This window comes from Orcinus orca, chromosome 4 (genome assembly GCF_937001465.1).
Source record: "Orcinus orca chromosome 4, mOrcOrc1.1, whole genome shotgun sequence".
In the NCBI taxonomy this organism is placed as follows: Eukaryota; Metazoa; Chordata; class Mammalia; order Artiodactyla; family Delphinidae; genus Orcinus; species Orcinus orca.
Window position 1 is genome coordinate 24,525,005 of NC_064562.1, and position 15,044 is coordinate 24,540,048.

Sequence of the window (15,044 nt, forward strand, 5' to 3'; positions counted from 1 at the left end):
ACAGGAAAAAATGAAAAGGGCAAAAACACTTAGGTTTAAAACGCCTCTAGGTAATTTACAATTTTCTTTTTTGCCCCTCAAAGAAATATTCATTCCATTTAATTTAAAATTTATATATATATATATATATTTTTTCCCCCTATTTAGTACTCTATTCAAAGATCCAGAGTGGGGATTTTCCTTCTACTTACTAAAGAAAAATAGGTCTTTTATAAAAAAGGCAAGTTCTTTCCCCATTTGTTTATTCTGGTAAGTTACAAATGCATGCTTAGTAACCTCAGGTATGCTTTCCTAAATGAAGGAGGACTGCAACCTAGCATAGCTGCAGGCCAAAATCTAAAGTATTTCAGCTGTTTGCTCAAATCCGGAGAGAGACTGAGAGAGAGCGAGAGTAAATCAGGCACACAGCACGCTCACCTCCACAATTTCCGTGCTGGAGTATCTTGTCAGACCCTGCTCCGCTGGGTGGATTACTGAGATCTGCACCAGTGTATTCAGCTTCCTATCACGCACGGGAGCCACAAGATCCTTGCATGCTGGCAATGGCAAAGAAAAGAGAAAGAAGAGAAACTAACATCGTATCTCAGGGAAAACTTTTGTCCCGGGTTGGAAGGAAACTCAGCGCCGGCGCTGAATGAAACCTTCTGGGACTCTGGCTGATTTTACAGAGGAAGTCCCTTGGAAGTACCTTACAGAAATAGGAAGTCACGTGCTGCGGAGCGGAATTGAGAATTCATTTCCACTGGCCACATGTGCAGCTCATGCGAGTCTCCACTGCCCTCGGATCCCAGCTCTCATGTGTGACCCTGCACACACAGCTTTGAGCGACTTTAATTAGTCATTAAACCCCGGGCTTTAATTCACACCCCTAGACTACATAAACTGACTTGGGCCACATCCGGGGAACTTTACGCTTCTCCTTATTGACACTGGCAGGATTAGTTCAAATGTTGGAAGGCACACTTGGTCCTTACTTATCTATTCACTAGAGCTGGCCTCCTACAGTCAGTCCTACATAGGGACAGACGCGGGGAAGGGAGGCTACCCTATCACAGCAACACACAAGCCCCGGGCAAGGAGCAGAGGAGGAGGTAGAGGGGTTAAAAGCGTCCTCTGTCCAGGATTCCAGCCAAGTCTGGGAGGCAGAAATGTGGAAAAAAAAATGATGGGTTAATTCTTGCCCAGGGGCCACAAAAGTAAGACCTTTCCCTTGAGACACCAGGCTCATATTACAGACGCTCTCTACCATACCATATTTACTTGAATATTTTCTCCTCCCACATATCATTCTCACAATTGGGGGAAGAAAAGTCCAAAAAAAATTCCTTTTCAGCAAGTCCAATATCTGCTCAGGTGTTTCCCCACCTGGCTTTGAAATAGTAATTTTACTACCTGCATTTGGATCCCGAAGTATCATGCAAAGTGTCCTCACGACAGGGAAGAGGTTCAAATTAGGCTGAGCTGGGGGCTAGGGTCAGGCTGGAGCTGGGACCAGGGACTAGCAGTAGCCGCGGGTCATGGATTCATGGTGAGAGTATGCTGGGCTGTATACCATATACATCTCACGCCTCTGACCAGTGCAGAAAGACAGGGAAGGACCCAAGTATTTAAGCTACATTCTGGCTCTGCAACAGTGTACACCTACTAGGACAGAGGTACTACGGTTTAAACCTGAAACTTGAAAGCAAAGCAAATTATGAATGTAATGATCACCTTTCCTTTGCTTACAGATCAGCTCATTTATAGAAGCAGAGTGGGACAGAGGGAAAAAGCAGGAGCTTTGGAATGAAACTGGCCTGGTTTTTGGCCAGTTCTACTAGCTAAGCAATTCTGGGCAAATTCTTCAACTTCTTGATTTCTTCTTGACAGACTTTGAGATCCTTTTACTCCTGTACGGTATTTTGTTATAATTTTCCTTATTTAAACCATATGCCTCTAACCGTACGGGAAAGCTTAGGAAAGCATGCTTGGAACAAATTAATAGCAACAGTTTATTTAGCCATCATTATTTTTGAGGCCTTTTGCCAATTATCTCTTTATTTCTCAAAATAGTGCTTTGAACTATTATTTCATTTTTACATACTAAGAACTAGAGGCTTTGAGAGAGTAAGTGCTCACATGTACATTACTAGAACTCTCTGGTAGTTTTCTTACATCACACCCCAGCAGTTCCATCTCTTTTCTTGGCATATGAATTCCTCTCTCAGACAGTGGCACCTCTCTTTGGAAGACCAACTGCCATAATTCTTTACTGTCTAACCCAAGAGATCTAGTTTTAGAAAATACTGATGCAAGGTTTCAATAATGTCAACATATCACCGGAAGAAAAAAAAAAAAGACAGATTTAGACCTGACTGTCCTTTGGTGGTTGTTTTGATCGTTTCCTCCACTTGCCTAATGAATGTTTAATTTTATCACTCATTCTCTGGGCTTTCTGCTCGTAGTCTACAGTTCTCTCTCCATTTACTGATACTGACATATAGCTCTCCTTAGATTTTGAAGCTGGAGTCAATTTGTTTCCCACACATGCATTTTGTCCACTTTCTGCTGGTAGCTTCATCTCTACCTTATGAGCTTATGACACGTTTGCTCAAAGTAAGTTAATTCTTGTCTGATTTCTTATCAGGCTTGATTGTGGGCTGTGGTTAGTTCTCAGAAGTGAGAAGCTGTTCTCCATTTTATCAGCGAACCTCTCAGACTCACTCCTAATAAAAACAGAGATAATCTCCATTAAACTCAAATGTTCAGTCCAACCTAATTTGCAGATTCCCCCAATACTGATGAAGTAAAAACAACTCTAATGGGACTTTGCATTTCTTTATATTTTAGATCTAAAATATGGCCTAGAAAACAACAACAACTAAGGTCACATCTTGGCTGTCCATATCTTTTCCTTCCTTTGAAAGCCCAGAGATTTTAATGTTCCCTACTTCTTTGTGGCAAGATGTTAGGAAAAGACTCTGACATCAGTCAGACTTCCTGAGCTATAGTCCCAGGTTCCTCATTTTCTACGTATGTGCCTTTAAGTCACAAACTCTTAGCTGCTCAGTTTCCTCATCTGTCTATTTCTCAGGATGGAGGCAAGGAAGAAATTAGGTCCCTTTTTATGAATGGACTTTTCTATGCAAAATAAAGCTTACTAATATTTACCAATATCAATACCTACATTTACTAATAGTTAGTGTTTTATTCTTCTGTACAATGGTTTTTATTGGTTCAGCCATATTCAGACAGCTCCTTAAAAACTATCATTAGGTCCAATATTTCTTTGTAAATATCAAACCAGTACATGACTCATTGCATTTAGTAAAGTGAAACCCATACACACTATGGATCTATACATACTGACACTGTCCCACTGGAGGGGTGAGAAATGATGAGTGATTGAATTGCTTCACAGAGACTGGGTCACTATAAAGTATAACCTGCATAGGAACTTTTTAGTAACCACTAAAAAAGCCTGAAAAGTCTGTTTTCAGAAATCAAAAAAAAATGTCATATCAATTTTCCAGCCATACTTAGCACTACCCATTACCCACACAAAATTCTACTCTACGAGGGAGTGACCTGCATAAATGGTCTTCAACTCACAGGGCTAAAAGAATACTTCAGGGTTTTGCTTTGGTTGTTTCGTTTTATTCGAGAATTCTTGAATCAAATGGGTAGTAACAAGTAAATACTTCTCTGCCATCATTCACTCACCAGTAGATTTTTTACTTTTATTTCTGCCTTTTTATTGGCTTTGTTTTGGACTGAGCTGTTTAAAAGCATTCTCAGAGCCCAAGAGAGTTTAAATATACAAGATGTTGATAGGTTGGGATTCAAATATGCTTGTGTCCACTGAATTGTTTATTTTTTAATAAAAAGGAGAAAAATCACAATGTAAAAGTAATGAATAATTTTTTTAAAAAACTACAATTTGAAACTTTTCTTTAGAAAAAAACAAAAGAGCTACGAGTAACTGTTTTTCCTGTCACCTTTGCTATAGTAACTGGACACATGAGAATTCACTTTCCATCGTCAGTGCTGGTGAATGAGATGCTCGCAGGCATTCCCAGCTGAGATTTGTACAGGATCCAGACAGCTCTCTGCTGAAAGGGAATCCTCAATAGAAGTGTAATGATAAAAACAAACAGAGCTTCAATATCTCAGGAGAGGGCTAGGCACTGAGCAAACTGGAAACCTATGCTGTACCAAAAGAGGGGCCCTCCATTCAAATTCATGGCCTGAAGAAATAAAAGCCCACGTGGCTTGATTTGAGGATTTGTCCAAAGCTTGAAATCCCAGTCATTGTATGAGTTAAACTGATGTATTTGTGACAAAATTTGGCCTAAGGACCAGAAGATGCCAACCTCCGATCTAGATGCTTAAAGCTACTACTTGGATTCTTAGGGAGAAGTGCAGATCACCTGTTGCTCCTATAATTCCTCTAATATCTGAGAATCCGGAAGCTAAAGGGTGGGGGTTTCTGCGTTCTTGTTGAATTAATATTCTGCCCACCCCAAAGTACCGTTTTTATAAAAGATCTGTTTTTGTTTCATTCAGCCATCATTTCTAAAGCACGTCAAGTCTTTTGAGTCCTTACAGCCGTTCCATCCTTCTAGCCAACAGTGGCTGGAAGCCTAAAAATGTCTCCAGACTCTTCTACCGGAGAGCTCAGCCCCAGCAATTATCAATTTGAACACAACTGTCAGTTCAGGTGGCTTTGCATTCAGCAGCTAGTTATTCTAAGACCTGCCCTGGCTATGGAGTGTTCAAATAAGCAGAGGTGCCTGCCACAGGCTTTCACGGGGGCAGTGGCCCGAGCCACTGGTGTAGTGTGAGTTCAAGCCTGACTCCAAGCAACTGTCTCTTTCCCCTTAAGAACTATTTCTTCTGTGAAGTCAGGTCATTTTTCTTGCCCCACTCTATCTCATCTCTCTTCTTGCCATTCAGTGTTAGTAGCATCGAACAAAGTTTATCCTCAATCCTCTAGAAAAAGCAATGGCCACAAGCGGGGGCGGGTGGAGGGAGACTTTGACATGAATTCCCATATCTCTACAATTCTGCTCTTAAATTAGCCAGAGGAAAGTTAGGCTTAAAGGAGAAACCACACAGGAGAGCAAACAGAGAAAAAAGAAATGTTTGCTTGTTTGTTTTTCAACTTGGGATAAAATTATATTTGAAACCAGAATCTAGCCTAAGGAATTATGTGACTTTGGATACATTACTCTTATCTCTTTCAGTCTCTATTGTCTTATCTGTAAAGTGGAAGTCAAAGGACAGATTTCATAGATTTGCTATAAAGATTATATGAAGTAATATATGTTGAATGCTAGGCACATAATAGGTCCTTTTATTATATATTAAGATTGATATGAATATAATTATACATTGGCACAAAAATGGATTTTATCTATTCAATATTCTTATAGTAATTAAATGCTCAAGATATCCCAGGTTGGTCCTGATTTTATGTAACCTTATTCTTTTTTAATAAAAGTATTTTATTAAATATATGCCTGTGATTTCTTGGTACCTTCTTGTTTTCAATACAAAAAAATTTTAAACCCCTTACTGGATTATTTGTTAATTTCAGAAATCATAGTTATCATTAATATATTGCTTTCTGTGAAACCAGATGTACACATTTATACTTGTTAATTTCACCTCTGACTAGGCACTTCCAAATGAGAAGCCAAAAATAGCAGAAAGATTTATTTATTTTCTGTCTGTCCTCAGATGTACTACATGTAAACTCACCCTCTATGCAGAGATTTATCTGGGAGGTTAGTGTTCCTTTACTTAGAGAGGGACTTCCCTGGTGGTCCAGTGGTTAGGACTCTGCACTTCCACTGCAGGGGGCAAGGGTTCGATCCCTGGTCGGGGAACTAAGATCCCTCATGCCACATGGCCAAAAAAATAAATAAAAAATCCTTAGAGAAAGTTGGTCCACAAAGAGTCATTGTCTTAACAACTGAGATGTCCCAAGGGGTAATGGGAAGACTTGCTCCTCTGTTCTGTACATTCTCTCATCAAAAAGAAGGCTGTGAATGCTTATAAAGCTTCTTTTTCTTGAAATTAAAAAAAAAAAATGTTACAACTCAAACCCAATATAGCCTGATGGCAACAAACCTCCCCTGATGAAAGTTCATTTCTTTCCCCCTTCTTCCCCCACCCCAGACTCTTCATAGGGAAAGCAGAAGAGGTAAATCCATGCCCCTCAAGGGCAAAAAGGGCCAGGGCACAGAGAATAGGGGGCATCTTGAACAGGAAAGTGGCCTTATCCAAACAGGGATTTAGGGAAATAACCGTCTAGCTCCAGGCTCCCCCAATAGCACTGTTCTTATTATACCATCCCTAAGAGAATCAGCCATTTCCCTAAGGCTGTGGGTAAGCCTCTTGCTGCCTAGAATGCAGCTTTCTATTTACTTCTCGAATTCTTAATGTTTGGTTAGGTTTCTCAAAAATGTGACATATATATCCTTGCTCCTTGTACTCCAGAAAAGTAGATGCCGCTTATCAACTGATAGGCCCACTTGGGTTAAGTTCCCAGTCCAATAAATTACTGGATTCCTTGGCATGGTTTCACAGCTACCATTCTAGATCAGTGAGTACATCTAGACTAAATGAATTGACATCATACATTAAGAGATATATAAATACAAATGTAAATACAATGTAAATATTTGTTACATTTTAAAAGCCTAATAGCCCCGCTAATTGCCAGTACAATACGCTTTCCCACCTTTAGTTTCTTCCGCCTTTCTGTTCTTTATTCTTCCTTCCTCTCAGGAATTCTAAGACAGCAATTTTCTGAAGCCTAGGATGTGAACCTCTACAATTCAGATCTACTGAGTGGATTCAGAAGACAACACTGCCTCGTTCCCAGGGCACCACGTTCCATGATAATTCCATTTTCTACAGTAAAGTGGCAGAGTGTATAGTGTCCTGGACTCATACTAATATCCACACAAGGAGCATTTCATAAGTAATCAGGAACACGCTATTCACTTTTGAATATGTTCTTAAGGCTACTTCTTAGAAAAATGTGGCTCTATATCATGTTGAGCTGATTGATGCCCATTAATAATATTCTTCCATGTTCATTCTGTATTCTCTGTAGAATCTCTGAGTCTCTGATTCATTGAGCTTAGCATCACATCTTGCCCTCTCTGTTCATTTTAGCTTACCTTCAACTGATAGAGCCTACTTTCTGTCATTTTCTCATTTGGTATTACTATTCTCATTTGTGTTCTCTTCTGCTTTCTCAAATGTCTTTGCTATGTGCTCTCTCCTATTTCAAATGTCCTCACTAACATGTTTATCTCATCACTCGGAAAGATGAGGTTATCAAAATCATCACTTGTATATTTATTTATAAGACTTGGGACTACTGGGGTCAGGAATACATCTCTCTTAACAAACTACAGCTTCTCCATCCAGTTAAGTAACCATTTTTTCAGTCTTCATAGAAGTAAAACAAAAATGTGCTATTTTCCCCTTAACTGTTGTGTGGGAAATTTTAATTTACACACATTTCCCTAAAGAGTATGTGAACCACGCATAGCTGCCAACATAAGCAATATTTCTTGGGAAAATTAAAGAACTGTAGATAGAAGAGTTGGTGTGAAAAATGTGATTCGAAAATTTGGACTTCTTTTTCTTTTTTTTCTTTCATTTTTTGTTTGTTTTGTTTTCTTTTGTCTTTTAAGACACTGAGTTCAAAATATTAATGTTCTAAATACAAAACTGGAATCTTTTCAAGGAGGATAAGTATACCCACATAACTTGAACAAACAGTATTAATTTTAGGTTTCTAGAAAGTTAGAGGGCAAAAAGCAACTCAGTGTTTAAGGTTGAAAGATAAGAAATCAATCCAGGGAATCAATACACACACACACACACACACACACACACACACACACACACACACACACACGACTAAATAAATAAATAAATGAATAAATAAAGCCATCCTAATGAAGGAATTCCTTAGATATACTGAAAGAATCCTAGGATTTTTGCCCCTTTACTACAACAATAAAATGCTAATATAGGGAATTCCCTGGCAGTCCAGTGGTTAGGACTCTGCAGTTCCAGTGCACATGGCATGGGTTCGAACCCTGGTCGGGGAACTAAGATCCCGCAAGCTATGCGGTGCAACCAAAGAAGAAAAAAGAAAAACAAAAGCTAATATAAGGCAAATTTTAAGGTTATTCTCAATTAAGATAATAAAGGAAGCATGCAGAGAAGATGGGGGTGAGGGGTAGGAAGCACAATTTATGGCATACTTATTATGCATCAGGTGGCATTAGGCTTAAACTTTGCTTGTGTTAGCTCAAATTCAGAACAATAACGTGCCTGGTGCCGCCTCATCATTTCATTAGTTCCATATCCATATTTTTGACTAATCAGATTTGTAGATCATGAAGACTATTTATTTATTTATTACCAATAGCTCAGTAGCCCAGTTAATTTTTTTGTCACTAACATCATTCTGTTCCGTCTGGTCCGCTGCACGTTCATTGGTGATTTAGCTTTGTAAGGAGAATTTTAAGACTCTCAACACTCTGAAAATAGAATCCAAATAAACCTTGAGGAAAGGATGAGACTAATGCCATAGGGAGAAAGCAGATGACAGAGTTATTGAGGAATATACGTAATAATTTGCATGAGGGAATTGAAGAGATAGTGTTATAGAAATATTGCTTCAGAATTCTTGCTACACTGAGATTTGAGCACCACTGCTAAATTTTGTTACAACTGACTCACTTCTAAATTAAACTAATTTCCTTGATGTAAAAAGCCAGATTCAGATTGTTGAGAAATAGGTCCGGAAATAAAATGTGTTACTTTTTTCCCCCATAACAAAACAACATAAAAATATGCCACCATATTTTATGTGTATCTGTGTGTGTTTTAAAAAAAAAAAAAATGTTGGCCTTAACAACAAATAGCCAAGAAGATGAAATTCACTTCTACAGTTGGGAACCTTACACTAAAATAAACTAACCACTCAGTACTGGCTCTCAATATAAGTATCACTGAACAATCTATAGAGAGAGAGAAGTGGAGCCTCTGCCTGGAACAATGGTGCTCTCGGGGAATGCTCTTTGATCGTGCTCTGAAGCAGCAAAGATGCCAGCTGTACAGAAGACAGCGTATTTGCATATGAAAAGAGCAAATTTGGTTCAAAACACTGTTGTCTGTATCAGAAGACTCCCATTCTCCAGCCCGTCCCCTGCTCCCCCCAGCTTCTCTCATTTCAATCCTCAGAAAATTCTGTTTTGTCCTGTTTTCATGAACACTACCTAGATGGCTGAGACTCCATTCTCAAGCAGTTGAAATAAAAACAAGCCTGTGCTCGTGTCTCTCCCGGTTTTGACCTCCCACGCTATATGATGTAAACCCCAAACTGGCCTGGCATCATCGCCTAGTAGTTTGTTCAGACTTGGCTCTCTGTGCGCATGCTCCAAATCCACGTTCCACTTCAGGAACGTGCGTGAGCTTTCTGCCCCTCTTTTGAGCAAGAACATGTATGCTGCTTAAGAAAGGATGAAAATGTTATTCCAAGAATGGAAGCTGTTCTCAACCCTTCATTCTTCTCTATTTCTTATTAAAGCAGTAACCTAACTTCTCACACAATTTCAATCACCACTTAAATAAAGGGTCTTCCAAGATGTGGGTCTCCTGTGTTGCCTTCCCACCTACCCTCTCTTGTTTTCAATATCCTTCAGTCACAGGAATTTCCCCTCAGGTATATTATTGATAACTAACACTAAATGTATCCAAAAGTAAGCTAAGTAGTTATCTGTGTATTTAAGCTCTAAAATACAAATAAAATAAAAGTTAAAAAAAAAAAAGAATGGAAGCTGGTCCCTCTGAATACTAAAAGAAATGTTGTGAGTCAGTGAATGGAAATCTGTAGTATTAGAACTAGGGTTGCAGAAGAGGAAGAAACACAGGCAACAACCTTAAATCTTATACCCGACCAGGGACCAAGATGACAATATTTTTCCAGAACTGCCAGTTTGACATAGGAGCCAATAGCGTTCCCGTTCAGGACAAGCATAGAGCCCATCAGTGGATCCAGCCGGGCACGTGGTTAGTGGGGAGGGGATGCTTCCTTGATTTACCTCTGAACCACAAGATGAGGCTAGTGTGGCTGGTGGAGACAGTTAATTACAGGAGTGGTGGCAGGAAAGTCAGAGCCTGAGTCACCAAGTGTGGAGGGCTAAGAGAAGTGTGCTCAAAGTTGATGAACTCTAACTGAGGACACAAAATGATGTCCAGAAGGTACTTGGGAGTCTGAGGCAGAAAAAAGGAAATTGGGACCTTAGAACATGACCTTCAGGGGTTGACAGTCTCCTGAGGGGCAGGAAGTAGGAAGCGCTCTGGAAGGCAGTTGTTTAACCTGGATGATTTCACACACAAAACACTGACTCATGGTCTGGGTTTCACCAAATCCTGCACGAGGCAACTTTCAGACATGCTTTCCTGAAGCAAAATGTTTCAGAAAAATTGTACTGTATATATTGCATCCAAGGGCTAAGTTTTAGAAGGTGGCATTTAAATTAAGGTAATTTTTAAAATTTCAGTTATTTTTTTCCCATAAATGTATTGGACTTGGTAGTTATATGTGGAATTAATAGTCTTTTGTGAAATTCCCACCCCTCTAGTGTCAAATATTTTACAAGTAGATTTAAAGTATTAAATCAAAGCCATACATGGATAGATTAGGAAACAAGCAGGGGAAGGGAAGCATGAGAGGAATAGGTGGCTCTGGAGGGATGACTAGCCTCTCATTTCATTGTCTCTATCTAGAACATCCTTTGTGGAGGAGCAAGTTATCACTCCCTATTTCTCCTGAGTCCCTTGAGTCAATCATACGTGTGAGTTTTTTGTCGACAAAAGAAAACCTCAATATTCATGTTGAATACGGAGCTTTAAGGGTGTCAACTCTCCCATCATAAGACAGTTGACTCACAGGAAATAAAACAAGGTTGGTATAGATAAGCTAAAACTAGAAATGACTAGTGAACCAGGAGACACGACACAAGAGGAGAAAGACAGTGAGTCTGTGGGTGAGAAATCAAACGTGGACTAGCTTGAGGGCAGAAGGGGTCTAATTATTCAGAGCAAAATCCACAAGTTCAACCCCATGTGGAAATAGCGCAGCTTGAGAGTGGGAGAGCGCGATTCTAAGAGAAACCAAGTTTGAAGGAAACACAGAGCACACTTCTCAGAATATTGGGGATCTCCAAGGAGAGCCTCAGCTCAGCAGAGCACCTGTGAGCTGAATGTAGAATGCTTCAGAGCCCTAGCTACACAGGAAGTTTCAGAACAAAGGAGCAGTTGTTTACACTACCCAAACTAAACTAGAGAAGAACCACCTTCGCAGCAATTCCAAGACATGTGGGAGACTAGGTAAGATAAGAATATGAGACACCTTCTGTTTGAAGGTCTCCCTGGCAGTTCTTTCTTGCTCTGTGTAGTAAACAGTCAAAGGCTCAGGGTCGTAGGTTCCAGTCCTGACCAGGTAACTTTGGATTTGTCATGGAATCTCGGTATCCTCCTCAGGAAATGAGGATGATAATTACAGTTATTCTCACTGAGTGCCTGTGAATATATGTGGGGAAAAAAGATTTGTTAATTTCCTAATGATGTATTAATAATGTACTTCTCCCTTTCATGTATATCAGCTCAAACACTCTGTGAAATAAGAATTATTATCTACAACTTACAGACAAGGAATCAGATTTTCAGAGAGGGTAACGGATTAACCCAGAACAGCATCATTATCATATCACTAATGAACAATATCATTAATGAACAATATCATTAAGCAATCATTTTACACCTAGCACCATTCTTAGTGCTTCAAGTACACTACCTTATTTAAGCTGCAAAACAACCCAGTCAAGATGAAATTGTTCAGAGTCACACAGGTAGCCAGTAGCAGGATGAGGATTCATATGCTCTCATGATGGCAGCCCAGCCCATGCTCTCAAACACTGCCCTTGTACTGCCTTCTCTCAGGGTTACACGTGGTAGGCTGAAATCTAGGCTCAAATCTCTGGACCTCAGTCCATTTCTCCTATTTTAGTTCCATTATGCTTCTTGTTATTTGTGTATTAATGTTCTTAACAGCATCTCTGTAGGAAGATAGCTTGCTTCCTGATGCTATCATAGTACAGGAATCTGGAAGTTACTTTGTGAAGAATTTGGGGCATAAAGTTCTACACAGATAAGCAATTGTCAGCAATCTAGTCTAGTTACAGAACCCACTTGTTCAGCTTGGCCCATGACTGATTCTTCCTGTCAGTTCTCTCTAGATGAACCCCAAGGGCAGTCAGGCTCTGCCCTTCCTGATATAATTTGCTAACAACAAAATATCAACAGTTAAATAATTGTCTTCACTGAGAATACTGAAATGAATTGCTTTTTACAAACAATTGTGTTAGCGACAATTCCAAAACATTTCAAGGGCATTTCTAAACCTATAAATTTATTTGATGAAGAATTGTGAGTCAAAAAGCAATGGCATTCATGCCTGCATTCAGTTCGTGGGTATGTACTGAATGTCTAAACGTGCCCAGCATGATTCTAGGTGACAGTTTCACAGCAGTGAATAGGAAAGCAAGTTCTCTATTTTATGGAGCTTACAGTCTAGCAAGACATAAAGTTAAAAAAAGTAATAATTTAGTGAGCATTTTAAACAGGGTGATTAAATTGAGAGTGTTGGGAGAAGCAAGAATCAGGAAAAGCTTCTCTGACGAGGTGACACCTGAGTTGTGATCTAAAACTTACCAAGGGGCCAGCTGAGGGGCGGGGACGGGGTTGGGGGGAGAACAAATGCCAAGACCCAAATGTTTGGCTTGTTTGAGAAGCAAAAAAGAAGACGAATGAGGTTGAGAGTAAGGTTGCAGAGTGAGCTGGAAGATCGGCACAGGTAAGGTGAGAAGGGCCTGCTGCCCAAGATCCTTGTAGAGTGTGGTAAGATATTTCAATTTTATTCCTTTTTCAAATTTTATTGGAGTCTAGTTGATTGACAGTGTTGTGTTAGTTTCAGGTGTACAGCACAGTGATTCAGTTATACATACATATATATTCATTCTTTTTCAGATTCTTTTCCCATAGAGGTTATTATAGACTGTTGAGTAGAGTGCCCTGTGCTAGACAGTTGGTTCTTGCTTATTTTATATATAGTAGTGTGTGCATGTTAATCCTAAGCTCCTAATTTATTCCTCCCCCTACATCCCCCTTTGGTAACCATAAGTGTGTTTTCAAAATCTATGAATCTGTTTCTGTTTTGTAAATCAGTTCATTTATATCATTTAAAAAATATCAGATTCCACACATGTGTGATATCATATGATATCTGCATACCTCTGTCGATTTTATTCTAAGTGAAATGGAAGCCATGGAAGGATTTTAACTAGGGAAGTAAAGGAATCCCAATTATATTTTTAAATTATTTATTCTGGCTCTCCCGTCAGGAAGGGGGTGTGAAGAGGTAAGAGGCAGATGCAAGCAGACCTAGGAGGACTCCCTTAACCGGCTCAGGTGAGAGCCGACAGCGGCTGAGAATTGAACGATATCGGTGGCAACGGATAGAGGTGATCAAATTCAGAATACACTTTGTACATAGAAAGTATAGGACCTGAAGATGGATTTGACATGAGGTGAGGGAAAAAGAAGTATCAAGAAAGAGTTAAGAGTTTGAGGATTTGCATAACAGAATGGATGGTGATGTATTTTAAGGAGATGTATATCATTGGGGAAATAAAATGTTTGGGAGGGACAGGAAACGGGAAACAAGAAATCAGGTTTTAACTACCTTGAGTTTAAAACCCCTCCTAGGAAGTCAAGTGTCTTGAGCAAATGACACTGTGGAGTTCAGAGGAGAGCAAGGATCAACATTCCAGATGAAGCGAGCGCTCCCAGGACCTGATCCTAAGATCTGAGGGTTTACCTCTCAGACACAGAATTAAAGATACAACGAGAAATAGAAAAATGAGGGAGAATTCCACTTAAAAGCCTTGGTCTTAAAGGTGTGTTCCCTTCTCATGAATCTTCCTTGATTTACTTTTAAGTCCAGGATATTTCTTCCCCCTTCACAGCAAAATAACCTTTGGGGTCTGAAATAGCCAAAAGTGCATTTTTCTTCTTTCATTCTCGGATGTCGCACAAGCCACAGTGTCGAAGAGAATGGGCTCTAGAGTGAGCCTGTGGGATTCAAATCTCAACTCCTCAGCCTCTCCATAATCCAGTTTCCAAAATGTAGATAATAATGGTGCCTAATCAGAGTTATTGTGAGGATCAGATGAGATAAAATTGGTAAGGTACTTATTTAAGAGCCTGGAACATAATAAATATACAATAAATGCTTGCTATCCTTAAAAAAAAAAAGACCTCCTAGACAAGCAAGTGGAGATATTTACTAGCCAGTTGAAAAAGGGAGGAGGGAGATTATCATACTAAGTGGTAAGACAGAAAAAGACAAGTATCGTATGATATTGCTTATATGGGGAATCTAAAAAAATGATAGAAACAAACTTATTTACAAAACAAAAACAGACTCACAGACATAGAAAACAAACGTATGGTTACCAAAGCAGAAAGGAGTGGGGAAGGATAAATTAGGAGTTTGGGATTAACAGATACATACCACTATATATAAAATAGATAACCAACAAGGATCTAATGTATAGCACAGAGAACTATACTCAATATCTTGTAATAACCTATAATGCAAAAGAATCTGAAAAAAGAGTATATATATATTTTTCAGATTCTTTTCCATATATACATATATATATATTAAACTGAATCACTTTGCTGTACACCTGAACCTAACACAAAATTGTAAATCAATTACACTTCAAGAAAAAAAAAAAGAAAAAAAAACCAAGAAAAGTGAAGGCGAGAGTTACAAATTTTGGAGACAAAGACCCGTAAATATTCTTTAAAGCCCATAGACTTTGAAACTGCTTAGAGCAAGAGGGTGTTTAAGTTTCATGAGTATTAGGATAAAACTGATATTCTGAATTTGAACAAGT

General features: G+C 39.2%; 1 protein-coding gene across 10 annotated transcripts in view; it reads right to left on the minus strand.

Moving 5' to 3' along the window:
• The window catches only part of INPP4B (inositol polyphosphate-4-phosphatase type II B), a 725,833-nt gene that overhangs the window by 328,598 nt on the left and 382,191 nt on the right, over nucleotides 1-15,044 (minus strand). For 8 of the 10 annotated variants that reach the window (XM_004263595.3, XM_049709522.1, XM_033402505.2 and 5 more), the window contains one exon: nucleotides 418-536. The exons of the other annotated variants lie outside the window; for them this stretch is intronic. In XM_004263595.3, the coding sequence (XP_004263643.1) occupies nucleotides 418-536 (119 nt within the window). The remainder of the gene's footprint in view (nucleotides 1-417; nucleotides 537-15,044) is intronic. 10 annotated transcript variants of the gene reach the window in all.